Raw genomic sequence first — 27,538 nt, forward strand, 5'->3', positions numbered from 1 at the left:
GATAATTTCTGTTGTTTTTCGTAACTCCAGGTCTTATAAATGTGATAACGATAGCAAGAACATTCTTTATGACATTTAGAATGTGTGTGAGAGAGAATGTGTATATATAGGCATGTTAGTATGTGCTAAATTTTGGTTGAAGGTAAAATAGCTAACAAATGGATTTGTTGCTTTGATTGTACTCTTGTCATTTTCTTTTTTGATAGTATTGTGTGTGAACTGGACTGTGTTTTCTTTGAATGCTTCACAAGAAAACCTTTTCTCTTGATCAGTTTTAAAATTACTCAGTTCTAAAAACTACTTTATTCCATTTTATATTTAATATTTAAATATGACATTTAAATATTCAGCACATTAAAATTACTTTTTTGCTATGTTTACTTTTTTTTTTTTTAAAGATTTTATTTATTTATTCATGAGAGAGAAAGAGAAGCCGAGACACAGGCAGAAGGAGAAGCAGGCTCCATGCAGGGAGCCCGACGCAGGACTCGATCCCGGGTCTCTAGGATCATGCCCTGGGCCAAGGCAGTGCTAAACCGCCGAGCTACCTGGGCTGCCCTATGTTTAGTTTTTATATAGAAATCAACTTTCTTTTTTTTTTTAATTTTTTAAAAAATTATTTATTCATGATAGTCATAGAGAGAGGAGAGAGAGGTAGAGACACAGGCAGAGGGAGAAGCGGGCTCCATGCCGGGAGCCCGACGCGGGACTTGATCCTGGGACTCCGGGATCGCGCCCTGGGCCAAAGGCAGGCGCTAGACCGCTGAGCCACCCAGGGATCCCAGAAATCAACTTTCATATGAGTGAGATTGATTGATAAATTATGTAAGTTTTATAAAAACTTTATTGTATTATAAATAAAGCATAGGAAAGTAGCCATTGCCATTCATGGACTTATGGTTGATTAATTGGTAGTTTAGTGCCCATGTGAAGTAGCAGAGGCGGCAAAGGTGATGCAGGGGGGAACTGAATAAGATTAGTTAGGATAGGCTAAATATATTATAATGGAAAATCCTCAAAAGATGTAATGGCTCACACAATAAAAATTTAGGTCTTCCTCATGTAACAGTACTTAGGAGGTAAACAGTCTGCACAGTTATTACAGATCCAGGCTGATGGAGCATCTGCCATCTTCAACATGAGGCTTCAAAGATTACCCTGGGGTTGACTCCATCCAGTCAGGTACAAAGGAGAAAGAGATTGAAGGAGCACACACATGAGTTTGTCATGAACAGGGCATGGAAGTGGTAACATCTACTTTCATTTATAGTCACACTGTCATAGGGCTGTACATAACTCAGAGGGAGGCAGGGATATAAAGCCTGGCTGTGGGTCCAGGAGAAAGAGGAGAACTCTTTACTTTGAAGAGTAGCTATCTGTCTCTGCCATAGAATTGTTAGCCTGTCTACTAGAGTCTGTTATGTAAACTCTAAATAAATGTCTACTTGGTTCTGATATTTGGCTAACATTGGGTTGTACTTCGTGTATTTGGGATATGGCTAATGGTTCTTGTTTTACTAAAGTAGTGGCAATCTGTGTCATCACAGAAGTCAGGAAGGAAAGGAAACCACCATTCTAGTGCCTGTGAGCCAAGGCACTGTACTAGGTGCTTTCCATATATGATTTCATTTCTTCTTCACAGTGACCTGAAAAGAAAAGTATTCCTACCATATTTTCCAGATGAAAAAATGAGTATTGGTGACTTACCTTAGTTTCGGTAATATGGAACTGATACCTGAATTCTTTAAGTTGATCAGTTGACTGATAAATTTATATGATTTTGTCTTTTTTGGGATTGTCTTTCAGTTTGACTTTGAGGGATCACTTTCCCCAGTCATTGCACCCAAAAAAGCGAGGCCTTCTGAGACAGGATCTGATGATGTAAGCATTATTATTTCTTGCTACTATAAATTAATTTGTGGGTGCTTGTACTAGAGTCTACAGAAGTGGTACTCTTGTTGATTTGTATTTCTAACATCCTTTATTTTAATACTGAATAGTATTTATTTTGAAAGTTGGATGTGTTATGTTTTTTGTGGTTATTTATTTACTTTTGTCTTTAATAATCATTTAAAAATTACTGAATATACATAATGCTGCATGATTTGAGTTTGGATGCTAGATGTTTTATTGCTAATTAATCCTCTGGTTTTAGGTTCTCAATCATATTAGATTCTATGGGTATATTCTTAAGTTCAAAGAAATTTTTAAAAATTGAGGTATAATTTACATAAATGAAATGCTCAAGATCTGAAGTTTATAGTTTGATCAAACACTTATGTAACCCACACCCCAAAACACAAAACCTATCCATTATTCCATAAAATTTCCACGTGCCATTTTTAGTCATTTCTTCCTTCCCTTCCTCTATTCTTGAAGCAGTCATTGATTTCAGTTCTATCACTATATGTTATTTTTGCCTGTTGTAGAACTTGTTATATATGAAATAATGTGGTACAGAATCGTTCGTATAAGGTTTCTTTGATTTAGCATGTTTTTGAGATTCATCCCAGGCATTGCAGATGTCAGCAGTTTGTGCCTTTTATTGCTGAGTGGGATGAATATACTATAGTTTGTTTATACATTTGTCTGCTGATGGATACGATACCTATGCCATTTTCATTATTTGACTATTATGAATAAAGCTGCCATCAGTATTCAGTGACAAGTGTTTGTGGACATATATTTTCATTTGTGTAAATACCTAGCAGTGAAATTGTTAGGTCATTGCTGGTTCCCAAACTCATTGTACTACCTTACACTCTGACCAGTGATATATGAGAGTTCCTCTTGTTCATTTTGGCCAGCATTAGCTGTTGTAAGTCTTTTTCATTTAAATCATTTGAGTTTGTATAAAGTAGTTACTCTTAGGTTTTAATTTGCCTTTTCCTCATGACTAATGATATTAGACACTTCTTTATGTGCTTCTTAGCTACTTACATATCTTTTTGTCAAGTTTCTGCTCAAACCTTTTACAGTTTTTTATTTTTATTTATTTTATTTTTATTTTTATATTTTTTAAAGATTTTATTTATTTATTCATGAGAGAGACACACACACACACACACACACACACACACACACACAGAGGCAGAAACATAGGCAGAGGGAGAAGCAGGCTCCATGCAGGGAGCCTGACGTGGGACTCAATCCCGGGTCTCCAGGACCACACCCATGGCTGAAGGCGGTGCTAAACTGCTGAGCCACCCGGGCTGCCCACCTTTTACAATTTTTTTTTTTTTTTCACCTTTTACAATTTTTTAATTGGATTTTTAAAAATACTCATTGAACTATAGAAGTTCTTTATATACTCTGAGTATGAGTTCTTTGTTGTATGTTTTCTCTTAGTATATGGCTTAATAGTGTCTTTTGATGAACAGATTTTTAAAAATTTTAGTTACTCTTCTTGCCAATGTTTTATGGTTTGTTTTTTCTTTATCTGTTCCAAGAGATTTTAAGTTAGAATAACACACTGTAGTAAACCTTTCAAAAGTGTTAGAAAATTCCAAGACCTGAAAATAGCGTAAACCATATTCTCTCAATACAATACAGTAAATCAAAACAGAAACCAAAACAGACTCAATACTTGGAAAATGGAGGACAATCAGTGTGAATATAAAATTCAGTTGATGATTAGATTGTAATTGCTTGCCCCAGCATCTTATAAACATAGATAAATGTACTAACTATATACAAGTAGACTTTTCTCCTTACCAAAACACAGATAAATATATTAGTCACTAAACTTGCCCATCTATACTTATGACCTGTTATTCTCTACTTTTGGCTTCATAAGATATCACCTAGGATAATTTTAGTTTTCTTTCTCATTCTCTCTATAAGTAGTTGGATTCTTCCCCCAGTCTTTTTCCTAATAGGGCATAACTAAAATTTTTCAAATGGGTTTTGAAGTGGTTTATCTTAGTGTCTATTGTTGGCATCTGGAAATTGCCTAGCTAATTTGATATGGGGATCTGATTTTTAGGTATTGTGATTGTTTTTTCAACTTAATGTGAAAATGAAACTTAAATTATTCTAATGATGACATTACAAGGGGGCATTATTTAAAAAATTAATATCTTCTTTATTTTTCTCAGGACTGGGAGTATTTACTAAATTCAGACTACCACCAGAATGTTGAGTCTCATCTTTTGAATAGATCTTTATGTTTAAGTCCTTTGGAAGTTTCACAAATGAAGGATGAGGATTTTTCACAGAATCTCATTCTGGATTCTTCTACACTTCTTTTTACTCATATACCTGCAATATTTTTTGTTCTTCACCTTATCTATGAGGAGCTTAAGTTGAATACTCTAATGGGAGAAGGAATTCGTTCACTTGTTGGCCTTCTTGTTCAGTTGGCAAGGTAAATCTTGTTTGTAGACTAGTAACTACCAAGAAGTCCTTAGATTACCTGATCTCAGCCATGAATATCATATAGGAACCTTGTAAATAAATTTATGAACTCTACCTTTTCAGAAAACCAGAATATTTTCTATAAACCACAGAAATGTTTGAAGGTACTGGCTATATAAAGGCCTTGTGGGCTGTTATGGGGTTCTTAATCTTTGTCCTAAGATCAGTGGGAAGTCACAGAAGTGTGTTAAACAATGGTGGTGACCAACCTACTCAGCTCTTCATTTTGACAAGGTGACTTGGCTGTGCTTTTGCGAAAGTTCTGTAACACCTACTGTTTTGCAGTAATACCTAAATTCAAAGAAGAGGTATAGTTAACATAATCATAGTTTACATATATGAATATGAATTGTAGCTATTATGATCCCTGTATTAATGATGATGAAACTTATCTAAGTTTGTTTCTATGAACATGAGTAGTATTTGCTAGCTGAGGATTCTTTTTGCCGTGTTTTTGTTGTCTCAATCTGTCGTTGTCTCTGCCTTTGAGGCTTTTTTAGTGTATCCAGTTTGGCCCTGAATTCTGAAGGTTATATTTAGGTGGTGTTTCAGCCTTTATTGAGCCTTAGTGATAAAGAAAGTTGAATTTGAATTAAAATGTCAACCACTGAGTTAAGATTGTAGAACATTTTCTAATTTCTGTGATCTTCCTCAAGACTTAAATTCTCTTCTGAGGTGTGACCATTTTAATTGATGATCAGTTTCTCTTATGACAAATCATTACTGTCATGAAAATTCTTTTGTTATGAAATGACTTCCAAACTCTAATCATTATGGCTTTCTGAAATTCCATTTTTTAGGTATTTTTTTTAGGTATTACATGTTTTAAGGTATTCTTAACACATATATCTTATTTAATTTTCAAAACTTCTGAGTGAGTGAATAGAAATTTTCCTATTTTCTAGAAGAAAATACTGAGGTTCATAGAGATAACTTGCTGAAGATCACAAAACTAACAAATAATAGAGGAGAAACTAGTTTTAACCCCATAAAATTTATCTAGCAAAAGGAGTTTGGGTTGCCCAATAGGGCACTTCAAGGTCCAAAAATAGAATAAAAAGATTCTAGATTTGATGATCTTTTTTGTTATAAGTTTAAATTGAAAAATTGAACCGATGAATCCTAATTTTGTGAGGGAAATGCTTTAATACTTTCCTTATGATTTCTTTTTTATATGCTCTTACTGTTTTAGGGATTTAAAATTGGAACCTTATGTAGATCATTACTATAGAGATTTCCCAACACTTGTCAGAACTACTGGACAAGTGTGCACAATTGATCAAGGTACGTGTTTGTGCCATTAAAATTTTTCTTTTTCTTTTTTTTTTTCTTTAAGATTTCATTTGTTCATGAGAGACACAGATAGAGAGGGCAGTGACATAGGCAGAGGGAGAAGCAGGCTCCCTGTGGGGAGCCCGATATGGGACTCAATCCTAGGACCCCAGGATCACGACCTGAGCCAAAGGCAAATGCTCAACCACTGAGCTACCCAGGCTCTCCATTAAAGATTTTCTAAACAGTGAGTGACATTTGGTTGTATCTTTCTTGGTGAATAGCACTGTATTTCTTACCTTTAGTCTCTAAGTTGGAAGTGGTTTCTTTCCACCGGTAGATTTCAGTTTGTAGTGTTTGCTCTCTGACTTATAGTAAGAGATAACATTAACTTCTTCAGTGTGTGGGAAAAATTTTACCCATCCCCAAGTGCTAAGGATGCTTTGTTCTAGACCTATCTGATAGTAGCTAACAACTATGTATTATTTAAATTAATTTATATAGAAAATTCAAGTTTACATTTCAAGTAGTAAGTAGACACATAGGGCAGTAGTTGCCATATTGGATAGTTCAGGTATAGAACATTTCGATCACCACTCTACGGCCTTAGACCTTGAGCTACAGGAACTCGGTCAGGGCCCAATGTTTAGAGGAAAATCCTAGGTGTCTCTTGTTTTCTTGCCTTTAGGATTAGGGCAGTATTTTGGTTAGATTCTTTATATGGCTTGAGTACAATAATTTGCTAAATTTCCATCCAGGATGGATAAAATAGTAGTCATTTAGATGCTACATATTATAATATAGTCTGTTATTTTCTGTGGCAAAAATCATGAAGCATTTTGAAGAAAAATGTTACTCTGATTGTTTCCAAATGGCAGACAATGATCATTTTCCCTTTAGAATAAAATGGCATTGCGGGATGCCTGTGTCGCTCAGTTGGTTGAGCATTCAACTCTTGATCTTAGCTCAGGTCTTGAGCTCATGATCATGAGTTCAAGCTCCATGTTGGGCTCTGTGCTGGTCATGGAGCCTGCTTAAAAAAAAAAAGATTAAAACAGTAGTATCTTAATGTATTCTTGTGTTTTTATAAATGTGTATCTAATTCTAAAGGTCAAACAGGATTTATGCATCATCCATCATTTTTTACTCCTGAGCCACCAAGTATTTATCAGTGGGTGAGTTCTTGTCTGAAGGGTGAAGGAATGCCGCCCTATCCTTACCTTCCTGGAATCTGTGAAAGAAGCAGACTTGTAGTATTGGTATGTATTGTCTACCTTGTTTATTTTTTTCTTTTTAAAGCTTCATTTTAAAAATTCTGCCAAAAAATTAACTTTGTTTTGTGTACATTTCTGTGAATTTCTTTTTTTTTTAAATATTTATTTATTTATTTATTTATTTATTTATTTATTTATTTATTTATGATAGTCATGAGAGAGAGAGAGAGGCAGAGACATAGGCAGAGGGAGAAGCAGGCTCCATGCACCGGGAGCCTGATGTGGGATTCGATCCCAGGTCTTCAGGATCGCGCCCTGGGCCAAAGGCAGGCGCCAAACCGCTGCGCCACCCAGGAATCCCCATTTCTGTGAATTTCAACAAATGTATAGATTTATGTAATTACCACCATAATTAGGCCACAGAACAGTTCCATCCCCCCAAAACTTCCCACAAGCTTTTGTGATTCTTACAGATTGTTGCCTGTGTTAGCAGGCAATACCTGTTGTATTTAATTGCCAAGTGCTAGTCAATTACGGATGTTTCATATTGGTTACCCGTTCACCCTTTGAAGATATTTGGACTCGTTCCAGTTTTTAGCAATTATCAATACAGCTCCTATAAACATTCATGCCCTAGGTTTTTGTGTGAATGTAAATTTCATTTCTCAACGGTAGATACTCAGAGGTGAGATTGATGGTCATGTAAGTATTTTTCAGAGCGGCCATACCATTTTACATTCTCACAATCACTTGTGAGAGTTCTGATTTCTCTACATCCTTTCAGTGTTTGGTGTGGTCATGGTTTTTAATTTTTGCCATTTCTGTTAGATATGTAGTATTTTGTGGTTTTAATTTGCATTTCTTTAATGGCCAATGAGGTTTTGAGAGTTCTAGATAGGAGGTTTTTTTTTTTTTTTTTTTTTTTTATTTATGATAGTCACAGAGAGAGCGAGACAGGCAGAGACATAGGCAGAGGGAGAAGCAGGCTCCACGCACCGGAAACCCGATGTGGGACTCGATCCCGGGTCTCCAGGATCGCGCCCTGGGCCAAAGGCAGGCGCTAAACCGCTGCGCTACCCAGGGATCCCTAGATAGGAGGTTTTGTCAGCTATGTGGATTGTAAATATTTTCTTCTGGTTTGTAGCTGTCATGTCTCATTCTCTTAATATTTCTTCTGCAGAACAAAAATGTTTAATTTTGTTGAAGCCAGTTTATCCATTTTTTCTTTTATGGATAGTGCTTTTGGTGTCTAAGAATTCATTAACTTCAGGTCACAATTAGGGTCTCCTCTGTTTTTTTCACAGAAGTTTTATAGTTTTTGCTTTATACTTAGATCTATAATCTATTGTGTGTGTGTGTATATGTATACACATATGTATAATACATTGTATATATATAAATATATATATATTTATAAGATGTGAGGTTTAGGTTGAGGTTCTTACTCTATTTGGATGTCCAGTTCTTTTAACACCATTTGTTGAGAAGACTCTCCTTTCTCTCTTGCTTTTGCACTTTTCTCCAAAATTAATTTACCACATTTTTGCGGGTCTATTTCTAGACTATTGTAGTACATTAATTCATATTGCTGTCCATACTGTGTTGATTACTGTAGCTGTATAGTAAGTCTTAAAATTGGTTAGTGTGATGACTCCTTTTGTTACTCTTCATTTTCAAAATTGTTTTAGCTATTTTGGTTCCTTTGCCTTTTCATTTAAATTTTATAATCAGCATGTCTATAGCTACAAAAAAATTCTTCCTGAAATTTTTTCCCTAAAGAAACACATCTTTCTTATTTTAAAAAATTAGTTAATTTTGAATAGTTAATACGTGTCTGAGGTCAAGACTTCAAATAGAACCAAAGGACTTTGGTAAAGGTGAGTTCCTTCATGCTCCCATTTCTTGGTCCCTTCTCCCAGGAGCAGGCAGCTTACAGGTCCTTTGTGTATCTTTCCAGAGATGAGGCCTTCCCAGGCTTATAGGAGAACCTCTTGCTTTTATCTCCTCCACAAATATCATTGGACTGTAAATATGTTTATACCCACATGTCTTTTCGTTTATTATGTATTCTGCTTTGCTTCATGTTGAGAAAGATTTCAGAGTCCCCTGTGGCTCTGAAACAGATATGTAGAATAGTCATTCTGCTTTTTAAAAAAAATGGTGGTAAAATATGCATAATATTATTTTAACTATTTTTAAGAATACAGTTAATTCAGTGGCATTAAATACATTCACAAAAATATCAAGAGCAGGTTTGTCCCAGAATTTTCACATCCCTTGATGCTTGTGTCGAAACATTTAAGTGAAATCACCTAGTATATTGGTCCTGCCCTACTCTGCTTGGGGGTTGGGATTGGGAGAGACTTGGTGTAGTATCTAGCCACACGGAGGAATCAGAAATATGAATATACCAAGTTGGTCAGCCTCCCAACTTAAATTATATTAGTCAACTTGTAGATATTCATATTATGACTTTTCTTTGTTAGATGTGATGTCAGCTAGGTTCAGGAGTATGTCATTTGCAGTGGTTATATTGGTTTGGAATTTAGGATTTTTAAGATGCTCCAGCATAGTAGTAAAATTTTAATAGAATCGCTTTACCTTCTTAAAAAAAAAAGCTACTGCAGGTTCAGCTCTTGGTAGTAGTAGCAAGGAGCAAATATTCAAATGAGAACTTCGAAGGCCAAGGGGAGAAAGGTGTGAGTTAGGGTTCACCTAACCAGATACAGTCCAAGTGTCTATCAGTTTATGAATAGAGAGAGTTTGGTACATCTGTGTAATGGAATACTACTCAGCAATAAAGAGAAATCACTGATACATGCCGTAATGTGAATGAGTCTCAGAGGTTTGCTGAGTTAAACAAGTAGGACACAGAAGATTACATATTTTAAGATTCCATTTATTTGACATTGTAGTATAGGCAAAACTATGGGGAAAGAAAACAGGTGGGTTGTTTCCTGTGCTAGGTGAAGGAGGAGTGGGGTGACTAGAGGGTATAAGGGAACTTTTTGGTATGATGGAAGTGTTCTATATCATGATTGTAGTAGTGGTTATATTATTATATGATCTTTGTCAAAACTCAGAGCTGTACATGTAAAATGGATGAATTTTCCTATATGTAATTATGCCTCATTTGTTTAAAAAATAATGTTAATTTTCTTCTTTTGCAGAGTATTGCACTCTACATACTTGGTAATGAGAGCTCTGTTTCTGAGGAATCCTCACAGTATTTATCAAGAATAACTATAGGTAAGTCAGTGTAATAATGTTAGGTTTCCCAAAACAATTTTTTTCCCCAAAACAAATTTTTGTGAATGTTGATATCAGAATTGAAATTAAAAAATGAAAAATTTCCTAAGTGTTTGCTTTAGAGGCCATGTCTTGCCTCATTTTATTTATTTATTTATTTTACTTATTTTTATTTTTTTTAAAGATTTTATTTATTTATTCATGAGAGACACAAAGAGAGAGGCAGACACAGGCAGAGGGAGAAGCAGACTCCATGCAGGGAGCCCGACATGGAACTTGATCCCGGGCCTCCAGGATCACATCCTGGGCTGAAGGCGGTGCTAAACTGCTGAGCCACCTGGGCTGCCCCCCAAATGAAAAATTCCTAAGTGTTTGCTTTAGAGGCCATGTCTTGCCTCATTTTAGAGATGACCTTTTGTACTGTTACAGGCTGTAGTCCATAGCTGATTTTCAGAGACCAGTACTTCAGATCTAACAAATTTTATTTTTCATTGTATGTGAAAGGACTATTTTATAGTCTCAGGGAAGTTACTACTACACTTTCCAGCCTACCAGAGGACTGCTTATTTTGTTTTTTAGGAGTTGTTCGTTAATGAATTTTTATTTCCAAATGTCTTCTACATGTGATATGTTTTCTTTGTGAAGATAACTATTAAAATAAAATTTCATTTTGTTGCCTTTTAGCCCCCCAAAAGTCACAAGCAGAACAAGAAGAAAACAGGTGACTTTTATTCAGATTGCGCTTGTATATTAAAAATATAAAACACTATTATGTTTACTGTTTCATAACTCATGTTTTATTCCCTCATAGGTTCAGTTTCAGGCATTCTACATCAGTTTCTAGTCTAGCTGAACGATTAGTTGTCTGGATGACGAATGTAGGTAAGATAGTCCTTGTTACTTTTTTCATGTCTTTGAGATGCTGGTGAGAACCACCTGCTTCGTCCATTGGCCCTGTTTCCTCACAGTCAGCTAGAACAGAGAGGCAGAAAAGGAGCTCTCACTCTGTGAAAGGTCCTGCAGGACCAAGATCATGGCCCATCAAGCCACACCTCCTTTCCCTGTCACACCTTCCATATCATAATGCTGGCATACCAGCTTTTTATCTCTTGGCAGGTAAGAAATGTTTATTTGCTCTGCAGACTGGCCTCTTCAGAATGGAGACTTATAATCACTCCATGTTCAAACTTGAAGCCATTATAATACTTAGGTATCAGAAGGGAGTATGTCTGGCAAAATCTAAAAGTAATTATACAGACACTTCAGGGAATGCTTTTGAAGGATATAAGCTAGTGATTTAGACTCCAAGATGAGGATGTAGCTGGGAAAGGGGAAGGGGAGGAAAGGAGTTCCTTATTCTTTTGCCAAAGCCAGTGCTTTTAGGCTTTAAACGGAGTAAGACACTAAAGACATTATTTTTTTTCTTGAAAGTAAAGGACTAAAAAAAATTTTTTTAATTTTGGATATGAAGATACAAAAAATGATAGATAGTATTATGTAATAGTATGTTATAAAGTAATAGTTTGATGAATGTGGTGTAATGAATGGTATAATGAATTTGGATTTCCAAATTCTTATTTAAGGAATATTCTAAATGATTTAGTTTTTCGCTTTTTTTTTTATATGCTCCCTTGAAAATTACAATAATTGTCATATAGTATTGCAGGTAGGACACTTCTGCTGAAAAATATTAGATGAGTTCTGTCTGTTGGTATGTCATATAATATTTAATAAAAGTGTTATTCTCATATAAGGAAATGTTTTTACCTCAATAATTCATCAACTTTCGATATTAAATAGTAGAAAATCATTATAGGAAAATAAATTTTAATTTATTTGAGATTTGAAAAATTTTAAATATGAAGTATGGTATAATACAACAGAATGTATAAAATATATGTTTAGAGAATAATAATAAAGTGAAACATTTTTGTGTACTAGTTACCTACCATTAGTAATAGAACATTTCTAGTGTACTAGAAGGCTCTGCATCTCTGCTCCAGGTGATAATCTTCCTCCTATGTACCCTATTGCTACAGGTACTCTTGGCCCTACCTGAATTTTGTATTATCTCCTTTCTTTCGTAGTTTTATCATCTTCATATATTGGTTGGTGTTATATGTCTTTGAACTTCATATAAATGGATATAGATATAAATTATTTTTTTCACTCCATGTTGATTCCTGTAGCAGTAGGTCATTCATTTTCAGTGCTGCATACTCCATTGTTTGACTACAGCACCATTTATTTATCCATTCTATTTAATGATAGCAGTGGGGCTGCTTCCTCCCTTCCCTTTTTGTCATAGCGAAAATATTCACTACTGAATATTTTAATACTTATGTCCTGGTGCACATGTGCACAAGTTTCTGTGTGGCCATTAATGGGCCACAGAGGGGGACCTATCTGTATATGTCACATGTTTTCCAAAGTGATGATACCACCAGCTGTGGGTGGGGATTACTGTTGCTCCATTTAGTTGCCAACATCTGCTATTGATTTGCTTTAATATTTATCAAGTGAGTGTGAAATTATATTTTTAGTAGTTTTATTTTTTTTTATTTTTTTTTTTAATTTTTATTTATTTATGATAGTCACACACACAGAGAGAGAGGGGGGGCAGAGACACAGGCAGAGGGAGAAGCAGGCTCCATGCACCGGGAGCCCGACGTGGGATTCGATCCCGGGTCTCCAGGATCACGCCCTGGGCCAAAGACAGGCGCCAAGCTGCTGCGCCACCCAGGGATCCCATTTTTAGTAGTTTTAATTTGAACTTTTCATAATCACTTTTCATATGTTTATTGCCCATTTGTGTTTCCACTTTGGGAAATGTCTTTTTGTCCCTCCTGTCTTTACAATTGGGTGGTTTCCCTTTTTCTTAAGGTTTTTAGGAGTTCTTTTAAAGGGGCCTTTTATACTAATGCTTGATGGCAAAACACTAGTCTGGTAGTAAGATGAATAAAATTGATTTCTGTTTTGTCAGGATAGATGTCGATTAACTTTAGTTAGGATAATTGGGACAGTGGCAGGTCTGAATGAGAAATTTTCTCCCTTTCATTACAAGGTTTCACTTTAAGAGACTTGGAAACTCTTCCCTTTGGAATTGCTCTTCCTATCAGAGATGCAATTTACCACTGTCGAGAACAGCCTGCTTCAGACTGGCCAGAAGCTGTCTGTCTCCTGATAGGACGTCAGGATCTTTCCAAGCAGGCCTGCGAAGGAAACTTACCCAAAGGGAAATCTGTGAGTGTCAACATAGAAAGTTCAAAGTTTAGCTTTAGTCTCAAAATCAAAGTAGAACTACTCGTTTTTCTCGTCTTTTTACAAGTATATATGTTTGTCTTTTGTATGCCATATGGAGTTTATAATTGTGCAGGTCTTCTCCTTTATAAGTTGAACATGGGAACAAGGTTTGTGAAGGCTCTGCCTTGCCTAGATATTTCTTTCTTTGAGTCAGGATAAGTGCTGAGTCAGTAGATCCACTACCATGACTCTTTCTCTACTTGTATCATATTGGTAATTAACTACTTTGTAACTGTTACATAGAAAAAAGGAGAGTACATACATCCTCAATTTGAATATCTAGCTCTATTCTCTTTTATACATTTTTGATGTGTTGAATTTCTTGAATTTAACTTTTTTTTTTTTTTTTTTAAGATTTTATTTATTTATTCATGAGAGACACACACAGAGAGAGGCAGAGACACAGGAAGAGGGAGAAGCAGGGAGCCTGATGTGGGACTCGATCCCCAGATCCGGGAACACGCCCTGAGCTGAAGGCAGATGCTCAACCGCTGAGCCACCCAGACTGCCCGAATTTAACTTTTTAAATAGGTATAGATATATTTGTTTAATCATAGAAAACTAAAGCCCCAGGAAAGAATTTTTTTGGGAACTGGAATGGGGGATACTAAAGCTGTTTAGAAGATGTCTTAGGCGGCAGCCTGGGTGGCTCAGTGGTTTAACGCTGCCTTCAGCCCAGGGCGTGATCCTGGAGACCCGGGATTGAGTTACATGTCAGGCTCCCTGCATGGAGCCTGCTGCTCCCTCTGCCTGTATTTCTGCGTGTCTCTCTCTCTCTCTCTCTGTTACTCATAAATAAATAAATTAAATCTTAAAAAAAAAAAAAAAAGATCTTAGGTTATTTGTCCTGAAATTCTATCCTTTGCCAGTCTTCCTCTGCTTTTATTTTTTTTTTTTAAATTTTTTTTTTTAATTTATTTATGATAGTCACAGAGAGAGAGAGAGAGAGAGGCAGAGACACAGGCAGAGGGAGAAGCAGGCTCCATGCACCGGGAGCCCGACGTGGGATTCGATCCCGGGTCTCCAGGATCGCGCCCTGGGCCAAAGGCAGGCGCCAAACCGCTGCACCACCCAGGGATCCCTTCCTCTGCTTTTATGAAGAATGGGTTCTAAGAAGCCTACAAATAGAAAATGAAATGCATCATTATTCTCCAATTATCTCTCTTTTAATATTAGCCTCTTTTAAAACTTTAAAATGGAGTTTTAACTACTTTTTCTAGAACTGCTTAACTTAAAAAAATATAAATGGTAGCACTGCATTACTAAAAAAATATAAATGGTAGCACTGCATTACTGTAAGGATCATAGAGGATTCAGGGATGGCTTTCCCACTCCTAGTGACTCTTGTACTTTTTTTGAGAGCAAGCCAGCAGGGGTGGGGGTGGGGTGAGCAGGAAGAGAGGGAGAGGGATGAGGGAGAGGGAGGGAGGCGAGGGGAGAGGAGGGGAGGAGCAGGGAAAGAGGGAGAGAGAGAGAAAATCCTGAACAAGCTCTGCCCAATACGATGAAGCTGATCTCACAACCCTGAGGTCATGACTTGAGCCTAAATCAAGAGTTGGATGCCTAGCCAACTGAGCCACCCAGGTGCCCTGCTTGTATTTAGTTTTTATATTCCCTAGGAGAACAGCACAAATTTGCCTCATCTCTTATCAGCTTTGAACCGACACATATCAATCAAAATATTGTAACTTTGTAATCCATATTAGGACTTAGGCTATTAATGTTTCTTCGGACCTCCAAAGTCTATATCAAAATTTTATTCCTAACATCATAGTTGCCTACTGGATCTGTGAGAGAAGCAGTTTCCGTGGGACCTCATCTCCAGCAGGATTGGCCCAGCACATCTCTTTTAACCCATACTCATATAATAGTTGAATTAGTGTTTGTCCTACTTTAAACATAAAACCTTTTTTTAAATGCTGATAATATGATTATACTTTGCTTTACCAAGATAAATTTTAGCATGTAGACCTCATTTCTTACAATGAGTGAGAGCAGTTGAACATCATTAGCACTAAAACCAAATGGTATTGATAATCTTTGATCTGTATTTATTTATTTATTTTTTAAGATATTTATTTATTCATGGGAGGTACAGAGAGAGAGAGGCAGAGACACAGGCAGAGGGAAAAGCAGGCTCCATGCAGGAAGCCCGATGGTGGGACTCGATCCTGGACTCCAGGATCATGCCTTGGGCCGAGGGCAGGGGCTAAACCCCTGAGCCACACAGGGATCCCATTTGATCTGTATTTAGATGTCATTTTAAGTAATTCTAATCTAAATTCAGTTTGTTCAGTTGTTTGAGGCTACCATTTAATTTTATTTGAGGCTACCTTTTATGACTCATCTAAATTCAGTTTATCAGCTATTTGGATCTATACTTTATGGCTAACTCATATGGGAGAATAGTTTCTTTTAAAGTTAGATATTCCATAGGAACCATAATGAATATTTATGAACTAAATAAGAGGGTAAGTCATTATCTGCTATCATTATTTTTAGGCTTCTACATTATGTTACAAAACTTTGGCATTTTAATCTTTTGTTAAAGGAGTGTAAAATTCTTTCCAGGGTGCCTGGAGGCTCAGTCACGTAAGAATCTGCCTTCAGCTCAGGTCATGATCTCAGTGTCTTGGGACTGAGTCCCACATAGGGCTCCCTGCTCCAGTCTGCTTCTCCTTCTGCTTCTTCCCCCACTTGTTCTCAGTCTCTTTCTCACATAAATAAAATCTCTATAAAAAAAAAGGAGTAGAAAGTTCTTGAGGAAATGAGAAGATTTCACGCTACTCACATCTAGTTTGCAGTGTGATTGAATTATTTGGATGGGGAAAGCTCATAGAAAACACATGTTGAGCTTCTGAGGACAATGATAATCAAGGGATTAAACCTCTTCATTTGTTTTGCTGCAGCTGCTTTCTGATTAAGAAATTTTTAAGACATCTTTATTTAAAAACAAGGTGAAAATTGATCATGGTCCATTTAAAGTATTAAAGTAAGAAAATATTGTTCAACTTCCTCCAGTCTGTGACATATATCCTTCCAGGTTGTTTTTCTATGCTTATATTGATCGACTATAATATTTATGTTTGTGTGGGTTCTTTAGTGATAGTGAATGGGTTTCATATTCTGCTTGCAGTAATTTATTACCTTTTTATGATATTTAGGATACAGTTAGATTTTTATAATTTATTTAGAATGTTTCTCTCAATGGAATCAGCTTTCTGATTATTGTTTTGAATTTAATGTTTTTCCATTGGCTCAGTAATTTTCCCAAGTGGGCAATATAATTGTACTTTTAAAAAAGACTTCTGGATTAGAGTCCTAGGATACACTGTGAACCCAAAACAGCCTTGCTTTAGAATACATATATTCTCTGTATGATAGAGTCACAGTACATCATCCTGTATATTCTAGTGATCAATAAGTGCGTGGTGATTGGTTTTTAAGTTATTATTACAACCAAGTCTGTTACTCAGGTGCTCTCATCAGATGTTCCTTCAGGAACAGAAACTGAGGAGGAAGATGATGGAATGAATGACATGAATCAGGAGGTTATGTCATTAATATGGAGTGAAGATTTAAGAGTGCAGGACGTGCGAAGGCTTCTTCAAAGTGCACATCCCGTCCGTGTCAATGTTGTACAGTACCCAGAACTCAGTGACCATGAGTTCATTGAGGAAAAAGAAAACAGGTGAAGGAAACACGTTGTCTTTTGTCAGTGTTTTTTAACTCTAAAAACCCTAAAAAAATAGTTCAGAGTTAAAAGTACCATGTATTTTAAGTTTTTATCCAACCTCAGTAAACCATACTTTTTTTTTCAAAATGTTTTGGCGTTTGATAAGAGTATCTGATGACATAAGTGACCCTACTCCTCTCGAATTACAGTTGTGTGCTATTTAGAAAAGATGACTCAGACTATTTTGCTTAGTTACCTTAAGAATTTACATCAAAGCAACACACTGAGCTCATTCTTCTGTATTTTGATGAGGAAAAAAATGTGTGTATATGTATAAATGTTTTAGTGTAGTTTCAACTTGATATCAGTATTTTTTTCTGATATTATAGGGAATACACTATAAGTCTTCTCTATTGCCACTTTCTAACATATGTTATATTCCTTGATAATTGTAATATTCAGTAGTAACCATCTCATGAGATTCTAGAGTTGTTGTCTTAGGACAGTTCAATTTATATTTGAAAATTCTCTCCTGTCCTGTTGCCTGTCTTGTCTCTGTCACCTGTTACTTTCCACTACTATTTTCTGGTTCTCCTTGCTTTGCTCACAGTAGTCCTGCTTTAAGAGGAAGGAACATCCACACATAGCCACAGGGTGCCGAAGATCTGAGTTAGTCCTAATCTGCCTCACTGTTTCCTCTTCCATGTGTACCTAGGTGTTTGTCACCTGTAGCTGAGGAGGCTGAGGGACAGAGAAGTTGTGTGGGAGCATAGTGGCTAGCATGAGCTCTGGAGCCTTTCTTGGCCACTGGATGTCTTTGGATGAATTACTTAACTTCTTGCTGCCTCAGTTGTCTCAACTATAAGAATAGGCATAATTATAGCATTTATACCTCATATGGTTGCTCTGTGTGTAGAGTGAGTTATATCTATCTAGTGTTTAGGACACTGCCCAGTACGTAGTAAAGCTCAGTGCATTAGCCATGATCATTAACTGAGCTCATTGATTCTATGATGCTAGTTTAGTTTTTTTGTTTTGTTTTTATCTTTATAATCATTGATATCTCAGAAGGGATTACAGTATTATTGTTTTCATTACAGTTTTGTGGATTATGTTTAAAGTTTCTGCTAAAAAGTTCTTTGGGATGTGGCCTTGGATTTTTTCTGATTCTAAATTAACATGGGGCAGTGTTCCTGAAGAATCTTGGGACAGCAGATTTTTCTCACCAAAAAAACTAGAAAAGCAGCTGTATGTATAGTTAGGGAGAGAATGTGCTTATAAATAGTTTTGTCTGCAGAGAAAATGTTAGCCTCTGATGGGATATTTCTGTGTCTTCAGGCATAAATTCTGTTAAGTGTTTTCCTGATTTTAACTGCCCCTATTTCCACAATTTGTTTGATTTTGCTTTAAGTGGCTACATGGAATGTGATTTAACATAGAAAAAAGTTAAGAGTAGTGTACTAGTTTCAAAATATGGCCCATAGAAGCCATTTTAACCCTGAATATGGCAACTTATTGTATTATTAATCCTATAAATCTTAGTTATTATGTAAGTGAAACTAATTATTTTTCCCCCGGAGATACCAGGAACTTGTCACCTCCAGTATAGGAACTTACTTTCCTTTCTTGTGTACAGGTCACATAGGTGGCACTCCTGAGACAAAATGAGGAAATGTAAACGTAGTATTTTCCTTTGAGCCTGTTAGCATCAGAATGAAATTTTTTTTAAGATTTATTTATTTATTTTTATTTATGATAGACACAGAGAGAGAGAGAAAGAGGCAGAGACACAGGAGGAGGGAGAAGCAGGCTCCATGCCGGGAGCCAGACGTAGGACTCGATCCCAGGTCTCCAGGATCGCACCCTGGGCCAAAGGCAGGCGCCAAACAGCTGAGCCACCCAGGGATTCCCCCAGAATGGAATTTTAGATTTTTCTTTTTGGTTGCTGAGGGAAAGTTTGTTTGGTTTATAAACCAGTTGGTTTTCACTCAAAGCAAATATGAAACAAAAGAAAGGAAATGTATCTCTCCCTTAGAGTTTCTAAGGGGAACAAGAATAAAAGTGAGAATAACCACGTTTGGATGATTCATCCACATCTTTGTGTGAATTTACTCTGATGTGATTTCATCTTACATAGAAGTTCTTCTTTTGGAATACTTAACTATGGATTGCATTCCAGTTTTTCTTTTGCTTACACATTTTTTACATGTTGGTTTTGATTTTAATTATAGATTGCTCCAGTTGTGTCAGCGAACTATGGCCCTTCCAGTAGGACGAGGAATGTTTACCCTATTTTCATACCATCCTGTTCCAACGGAACCACTGCCTATTCCTAAATTGAATTTGACTGGTATGTTAAATTCTGGTCTCAGTGAGAAAGGAAAATGATTAAGTATATTTTTAGTGAAGTTATTGAATTAGTTAAAACCAAAGAAATGTTCTTTCTATCCCCAGTGATTTCACATATCAACCACTCTAGCAGTTGTCAAAGCTCAAATAGCAAATCAAACTAAATATTGTGGGAAATAGCATGTAGCCCATTACTAAATTTGCTTTTAATGAGACCATTTCATGATATGGAAAGGCACTTGGGAAAGTTTAGAAAGATATTGATGATGGTGAGATTACTGAACTTTAGTCTTAAAGTATAATATGTAAAAACTTTGTATCTTAATGTGTCTTGTTATATGTTATTACGAATATATCATCCTCATTCAGAAACAAAAAGAAACTAAGCATAAAGAAAAAATGCTCATGTATAATATAGTAGTCCTGTTTGCTAGAGTGTTAGCGTTTTGGTATATATGGTTCTCAGTTTTATTTTTCTAGTTTGTAATATTATATATTCTCAGGAAAATTAAATCTGTTTTAGACATTGTTTTTAAATTTACTGTAGAGTGAGCATCCTTTCATATCTAGTACACATAGATACACAGTTATGTATATGTGTAGGTAGCTATTGTGTGCAGATATTTTTATTCAATAACTTAATTTTTATTTGCTGTATTTTACACAAATAGTTGTAAAATAGCTTATGTAAAGAATCTGATTTTGTTGGAAATTATCAGTTTTTTTGCTATTATAACCATGCTGTCAGAGTATAGTTATTTAGGTTAGTTGCTTTAGAACTCCTAGGACAGCAAGATTTTAAGGCTTTGATGTAACATTCATTCATATTACCTTTCTGATTGGTTGTGTGGATTTTTACTTCTGCGAGATCTAAGTGTGCTCATTTCCTAGTATTGATTTCAATGGGTTTTATAGTGCATGTTCACCTGATGCTTGTGTGAATATGTTCTAAAGGTGACAGTTGTGTGCAATTGAAATTATTGAAAATCCCTGAAGTATAATATGTGTGGTTTTATGAGACTTGTACGAAATGTACATATCATACACACAGTCATGTATAGTATAATATATCAGTATAATTCCACAATGTCTTAAGTTTCATAATTTAAAAAAATCCAGGGTTCCACTCAGGTATGTGGAAAGCATATACTTTTAATAACATATGGAAAGTGAGATCACATTTCATCTCCAAATTATACCTATTCTGGAGCACTAATCTTATTTAGAGACAGAAGAAGCAGAGTTACCTTCAGTATTTGAATGGTTCTCTCCCAGAGATGAAACAGTGTGGCAAAATCCAAATAATAACTGAGTCTTCATGGTGAAAGGGGCATAGAGGTGTTCATTCTGTTAGTCTTTCAACTGTTAAAAGGTTTTTGTTTAAAGAATTTGAGTTAAAAAGAAAAGAACCTCATGCAAAACTGGCAAATGTTAAAATGTATTAAGTTTGGGCAGTGATACGTGGATGGGTATTAATAAATATATATGAATCACTTTTTTTTCCTTGAATACATTTAGTTAAATTTGCATATTCAGAATGTGTTTCTGACATTAGTCCAAACTTTTATTCTTTTAGCCATTCTGGTAAACTCCCCTCCAAAAAACTGTTATTATCTTATTTTAATAATAAATTAATTTAGGACAAGATACTTTCTTAAAATAGCTCCTTAACTTACACTGGTATTAGTACTTTTGTATGTTATTCTTATTGAAGAATATTTGCTTTACCCTTTGCCAGTCATTTTCTCTTGTGTAAATACTCTTGTTTTATGCATATGATGAATTGTTTTAGAAAGTTCACTTGTTTTTTCATTATTAATTTCTGCCTTTTTAGAAGTTAAAAGTACACCTCATGAACTTGTCACCCAGTGTGACATTGTCATATACCAGCATTTGAGTTAGCTCTTAGGTACACAAAGCATATGGTAAAAGCAAATATATTTTACTTTGTGTGTGAGTATGTTAGCATACACACTCTAATTAAGACATTGTGGATCTATCTGAAATTTATTTTACATAATTTCAGAACTCCTTTAAAACCATATTTTCAAACTTGTAGTGAACTGTATAATTTTATGCAATATTTATAGAATAGTTATTTTAATATTCATCTATGACCTGATGTAGTTAATACAGAGCATTAAAGATATAAAAAGAATTTGGTATTTGCCTGTACACAGTGGAGATCCAAAAGAGAACTAAAAGACTCAGGAAAAGGAGTTCACAGAGCATGTAGAATCATGAACATGTAATTAACAGTGTTCTGACAGAAGTTGACCATAAAACTTAATTTAGCAAATACTCTTTATGGTTCAGTGGGTAACTCAGGTCTATAAAATGATGCTTTTTTTTTTTTTTTAAATAGGGTTTTCTGAATGCAATTTGGCATTTTTAACAAGGGCATATAATTACTTATACAGAGGGAGAAACGCATATAGTAAGAGAACAAATTTATAAAGGTCCTCATCTCATTTTACAGTGTATTTTTCTTTAATGTCCAGAGACAACTGTAGGATGGCATATATGAAATTCACATCAGTGTCATCAGTCACAGGTTGAAATTTATTATTCATATAGTTTAACTGTGATGTTAATCTTCACTTTATATTAATAAGCTTACTTCTGTGTGAAAGAAAGATTTCGAAGTAGTGGGTATCCTAGTCAGATCTGTATAAAGTTAAATTGGTATCAGTTATCTTATAGCCCCATGTATTTTAGCAAAAAGGAAAATGAATTATTTTATTCTTAAAATTTTTTTATTTAAACATTTTATTTGATTATAGTTGATGTACAACGTTACATTAGTTTCAGGTATACAGCATAGTGATTTAGTAACTCTGCATGTTATGCTCACCACAAGTATAGCCTCTGTCTGTCACCATGCAGTGACTGTATTTCTAGTGCTGTACCTTTTATTTCTATAACTAACCTGTTCCATAACTGCAAACCTGTATTTCCCACTCTCCTTTATCCATCACCTTATTCTTTCTTTTCTCTGGTGATCATCAGCTTATTCTCTGCATTCCTAGGCCTGATACTGTTCTTTGTTTACTCTTTTCTTTTGTTTATTAGATTCTACATATAAATGAGATCATATGATAATTGTCTTTCTCTGACTTATTTCACTTAGCATAACATCCTCTAGGTTCATCCACGTTGTTGTAAATGGCAAGATCTCATCATTTTTAGCAACTGAATAATATTCCTGTGTGTGTGTTTGCATGCGCGCGTGCGCACACTACATCATTATTCATTCAACTGTTGATGAATGTTTGGGCTGTTTTCCTATATTGGCTCTTGTAAATAATGGTACAGTAAACATAGAGTGAATGTATCTTTTCAAATTAATGCTTTTGTTTTTGGAGGGTAAATAACCAGTAGTGGAATTATTGGATCAACTGGTATTTCTGTTTTTAAATTTTTGAGGATCCTCCATACTGTTTTCTACAGTGACTGTACCAATTTATATTCTCACCAACAATACGAGGGTTACTTTTTTCCCCCACATCCTCACTAACATTAGTTAATTCTTGTCTTATTGATTCTAGCCATTCTGACAGGTGTAAGGTGATATTTCATTGTGATTTTGATTTGCATTTCCCTGATGATGAGTGATGTTGAGCATCTTTTCATATCTGTTAGCTATCTGTATGTCTTCTTTGGAAAAATGTCTATTCAGGTCCTCTTCCCATTTTTAATTAGGATTTTTTTTTAATGTTCAGTCATATAAATTCTTTATATATTTCGGATATTAATCCCTTATTAGATATATGATTTTCAGATATCTTCTCCCATTCAACAGGTTTCCTTTTTGTTTTGTTGATGGTTTGGATTCCTTTGCTTTGCAAAAGCATTTTATTTTGATGTAATCCCAGTAGTTTATTTTTGCTTTTGTTTCCCCTGCTTGAGGAGACTTAGCTAGAAACACATTGCTTTGGCCTGTGTCAGAGAAATTATTGCCTATATTCTCTTCTAGGAGTTTTTTGGTTTCAGTTCTCACATGTAGATCTTTAATCCATCTGGAGTTTACTTTTGTATATAGTGTAAGAAAGTTGTCCAGTTTCAGACAAATGAATTATTTTATATGTGCTGCCAAAGCAAGCATCAGACAATGACTTATTTTGAACGGGGCTTTTCCACTTTGCATCAGATTTAATGCACATGTATTAAAGTCTAAGTACTCATAGTAAACTAATATCATTCCAATTATTATGGGGTTAAGGGTTTCGAATGTAGAAAAACTAATCTCTGTTCTTAAAAATATAAATTGAATAATTTTGGATTTATGAATTATTCTCTCAATTTTAAATTTGCCTGAATAGGACGAGCCCCGCCTCGGAACACAACAGTAGACCTTAACAGTGGAAACATTGATGTGCCTCCTAACATGACAAGCTGGGCCAGCTTCCACAATGGTGTGGCTGCTGGCCTGAAGATAGCACCTGCCTCCCAGATCGACTCAGCTTGGATTGTTTACAATAAGCCCAAGCATGCTGAGTTAGCCAATGAATATGCTGGCTTTCTCATGGCTCTGGGTCTGAATGGGCATCTTACCAAGCTGGCTACTCTCAATATACATGATTACTTGACCAAGGTGAGACTCCCAGCTCCTGGCAGTGTGCCTCATTGTGGGTCACTACAGTAGCTCCTAATTGTTCTGTTTGTTTTTCCTTCTTCATTCTTGTACACCTCAATCCATTCTTCCCATAGCAGGTAGAGTAATCTTTCTAAAGTATAAATGGGAATATATCACTTCTCTGGTCAAAACTGTTTAAAGAAGTACTTCATTGTTCTTGATACACATTCTGCATATGTGATGCCACTTACTTGTCCAACCTTACTTTGTACCACTCAGCTCCTTGTTACCCACACACCAACCACAGGGACTGGCCATTTTAGCTCCTTGGCAAACCACATTCTTCTACTTCAGAGTTTGGCAAACCAAACTTTCTTGGCATAAACTCTTCTACCTTTATGCCATAAAAATTCACCACTTAAAGTATACAATGCAGTAGTTTTTAGTGTGTTCAAAGAGTTGTGGATCTATTACTGCTGTTACATTTATTTATTTTTTTTATTTTTTAAAGATTTATTTATTTATGATAGACATAGAGAGAGAGAGGCAGAGACACAGGAGGAGGGAGAAGCAGGCTCCATGCCGGGAGCCCGACGTGGGACTCGATCCCGGGACTCCGGGATCGCGCCCTGGGCCAAAGGCAGGCGCTAAACCGCTGAGCCACCCAGGGATCCCCACTGCTGTTACATTTAGAACATTTTCATCAGTCCATAAAGGACCCTCATAGCAGTAGCAGTCGCCCTCCATTCCCTCTCCCTGCAGCCCCTAGCTACCACAGATCTCGTTTCTGTCTCTGTGCATTTACTGAATCTGGGCCTTTCATGTAAATGGAATCCTTCAGTAGGTGGTCTTTTATGACTGGCTTCTTTCTCTTATCATAATGTTTTCACAGTTTGTTTTTGTTTATATTGTATCATGTATCAGCACTTAATGCCTTTATATTGCTGAATAGATATTTTATTGTGTGGATATACTGTGTTTATCCATTCATCAGTTGGTGGATAGCTGGGTTATTTCTACTCTTTAACTGTTATGAACAGTGCTGCTATAAACATGTATGTTTTTGTGTGGATGTATATTTTCATTTCTCTTGGGTGTATTTCTAGGAGTAGAATTGCTGGGTCGTATGGTAGCTGTTTAAATTTTTGAGGAACTACCAAACTTTCTAGAGAGGCTATAACCTTTTTACAATCCCACCAGCAATAGATAAGGATTCTAGTTTTTCCAGATTCTTACCAACATTTATCTGTCTTTTTAATTATACTCATTCTAGTAGGTGTGAAGTAATATCTCGTTGTTTTGGTTTGCAATTTCCCTGATGGCTAATGATGTTGAGGACCTTTCATGTGCTCATAGGCCATTTGTAAGTCTTCTTTGGAGAAATGTCTATTCAGATCCTTTGTTTATTTTAAAATTGGGCTATCTTACTGAGTTGTATTCTTTGTATACTGGATACGAAGTCCATTAACAGGTAAATGATTTGCAGAAATTTCTGCCATTTGGGTTATCTTTCACTTTCTGATGGTATCTTTGAAGCACAAAAGTTTTTAATTTTAATGAAGTTCAGTTCATTTATTTTTTTCTTTAATTGTTATGCTTTGATGTCATATCTCATTGCCTACCCCATGATCCTAACCCATTAACACCTGTGTTTTCTTCTAGGAGTTTTATAGTTTTAGCTCTTATATTTAGTTCTGTGGTCCACTTAGAGTTAATTTTTGTGAGTGATGTAAGAAAGTGGTCCAGCTTTATTCTTTTGCATGTGGCCTACAATTATCACAGCACCATTTTCTGAAGACTGTTTTGTTCCCATTGAATTGTCTTGGCACTCTGTGGTCACTTGGCCATTACTGTGAGGGTTTATTTCTGGATCACATCAGAGCCATTTACATGTTTCTCTCATCTGACCTCATTTTCTCCTACTTTCTAAAGCTGAGTGCCTCCTTTTCTACCACTTTCCTGGCTAATTTATATTAATCCTTGAGGTCCTATTATATGTTTTACTTCTTAGAAGAGTCCTAATAATTCTTCAGCTCCTCCTAATCAAAATAAGGCTTTTTAAAAATACTGCTTTGTATTATTTTATATTTTTTCAATATATTGCTTTTCAATAATATATTTGTGTATTTTTACTTCAACATTTTTTTCCCCATTGGGGGTCTAGCATTGTGAGAGTAAGGACTGTGTCTCTTTAGTTTGCTATTGTATTCTTGGTGCTTCTCACTGTGCCTGTCAAGAGTACTTACTGAAAGTACTGGCAGGCAGTACTTTATTTAAGACTACGTATTTATTTGGTAGTGACTGATATTTCATTCTGCTTTCTACCTTAGGGTCATGAAATGACAAGCATTGGACTGCTCCTTGGTGTTTCTGCTGCTAAACTAGGCACCATGGATATGTCAATTACTCGGCTTCTTAGCATTCACATTCCTGCCCTCTTACCTCCAACATCCACAGAGCTTGATGTTCCTCACAATGTCCAAGTGGCTGCAGTGGTTGGCATTGGCCTTGTATATCAAGGAACAGCTCATAGGCATACTGCAGAAGTCCTCTTGGCTGAAATAGGTATGGCAATTGTAGTACTGTGTCTTTGTCAGCATAGATTGCCCACTCCATAGGAACCAAAGTAAAAATGGTAATAAAATTAAGGAAAAACAGTAGCTTTTGTTAGAATGTTCTGACCCATATAAAAAAGATGGTATAAGTAATATTTTCCAAGGCTGATACTAGTGAGCAGATTATTAATCTGCACGTTTATTTGGCCAGCCCATTGTTGAGCTCCAGAGATCCTATTTAATGAGGTAGGCTGTGGTCTTTTTCTTTTTTTTTAAGATTTTATTTATTTATTCATGAGAGACACAGACACACACACAGGCAGAGAAATAGGCAGAGGGAGAACCAGGCTCCCTCATGGAGCCCAATGTGGGACTTGATCCCTGACCCTGGGATTATGACCTGAGCCAGAGGCAGACTCTCAGCCACTGAGCCACCCAGACGTCCCATCCTGTGGTCTTAATTATACGTGAGAGTGCTATTTATCCTGCTTTGTCTTTACTAGGCAATATCTAGCAGTGATCTGCACTTGAAATGCAAAGTTGAGTATTTTGATCCCTAGAAATGGTGTTCATTCTGTTGGACAGTAGTACTTCCAAGAGAAAGGAAGTGATTGACTCTTGCTTTTCCTCCTTTACGTGCTGGTGGGTATGTTGGTAATGAAATGCATTTTCTCTGTTTTTAATGGAGCCTAAACCTTTTGGAAATGTGTCTTCTGTATTATCTTTTTCTGACAATTGGAAATGCTTTTGGCATTATTATGTTCACTAATTTAGATATATAGTTCCTTGCTTTGTTCAGTCCTACTCAGGATCTTTCCTACATATATTTCAGGATGTATTGTTGAAGACATATTTTTCTTTGGAATGATTGTTAGTTAGCTGTTGCCACAATAATGCTACTTAACAAATAGCCACAAAATTGGCCTAG

General features: G+C 35.8%; 1 protein-coding gene across 3 annotated transcripts in view; it reads left to right on the forward strand.

The window, feature by feature from the left end:
- The window catches only part of ANAPC1 (anaphase promoting complex subunit 1), a 111,419-nt gene that overhangs the window by 30,016 nt on the left and 53,865 nt on the right, over positions 1 to 27,538 (forward strand). For all 3 annotated transcript variants that reach the window (XM_077843311.1, XM_077843312.1, XM_077843313.1), the window contains 12 exons: positions 1,807 to 1,881; positions 4,098 to 4,366; positions 5,609 to 5,700; positions 6,799 to 6,947; positions 10,073 to 10,151; positions 10,836 to 10,872; positions 10,963 to 11,033; positions 13,216 to 13,394; positions 16,931 to 17,145; positions 19,362 to 19,480; positions 23,802 to 24,073; positions 26,386 to 26,620. In XM_077843311.1, the coding sequence (XP_077699437.1) occupies positions 1,807 to 1,881; positions 4,098 to 4,366; positions 5,609 to 5,700; positions 6,799 to 6,947; positions 10,073 to 10,151; positions 10,836 to 10,872; positions 10,963 to 11,033; positions 13,216 to 13,394; positions 16,931 to 17,145; positions 19,362 to 19,480; positions 23,802 to 24,073; positions 26,386 to 26,620 (1,792 nt within the window). The remainder of the gene's footprint in view (positions 1 to 1,806; positions 1,882 to 4,097; positions 4,367 to 5,608; positions 5,701 to 6,798; positions 6,948 to 10,072; positions 10,152 to 10,835; positions 10,873 to 10,962; positions 11,034 to 13,215; positions 13,395 to 16,930; positions 17,146 to 19,361; positions 19,481 to 23,801; positions 24,074 to 26,385; positions 26,621 to 27,538) is intronic.

This window comes from Canis aureus, chromosome 12, assembly GCF_053574225.1.
Source record: "Canis aureus isolate CA01 chromosome 12, VMU_Caureus_v.1.0, whole genome shotgun sequence".
NCBI lineage: Eukaryota > Metazoa > Chordata > Mammalia > Carnivora > Canidae > Canis > Canis aureus.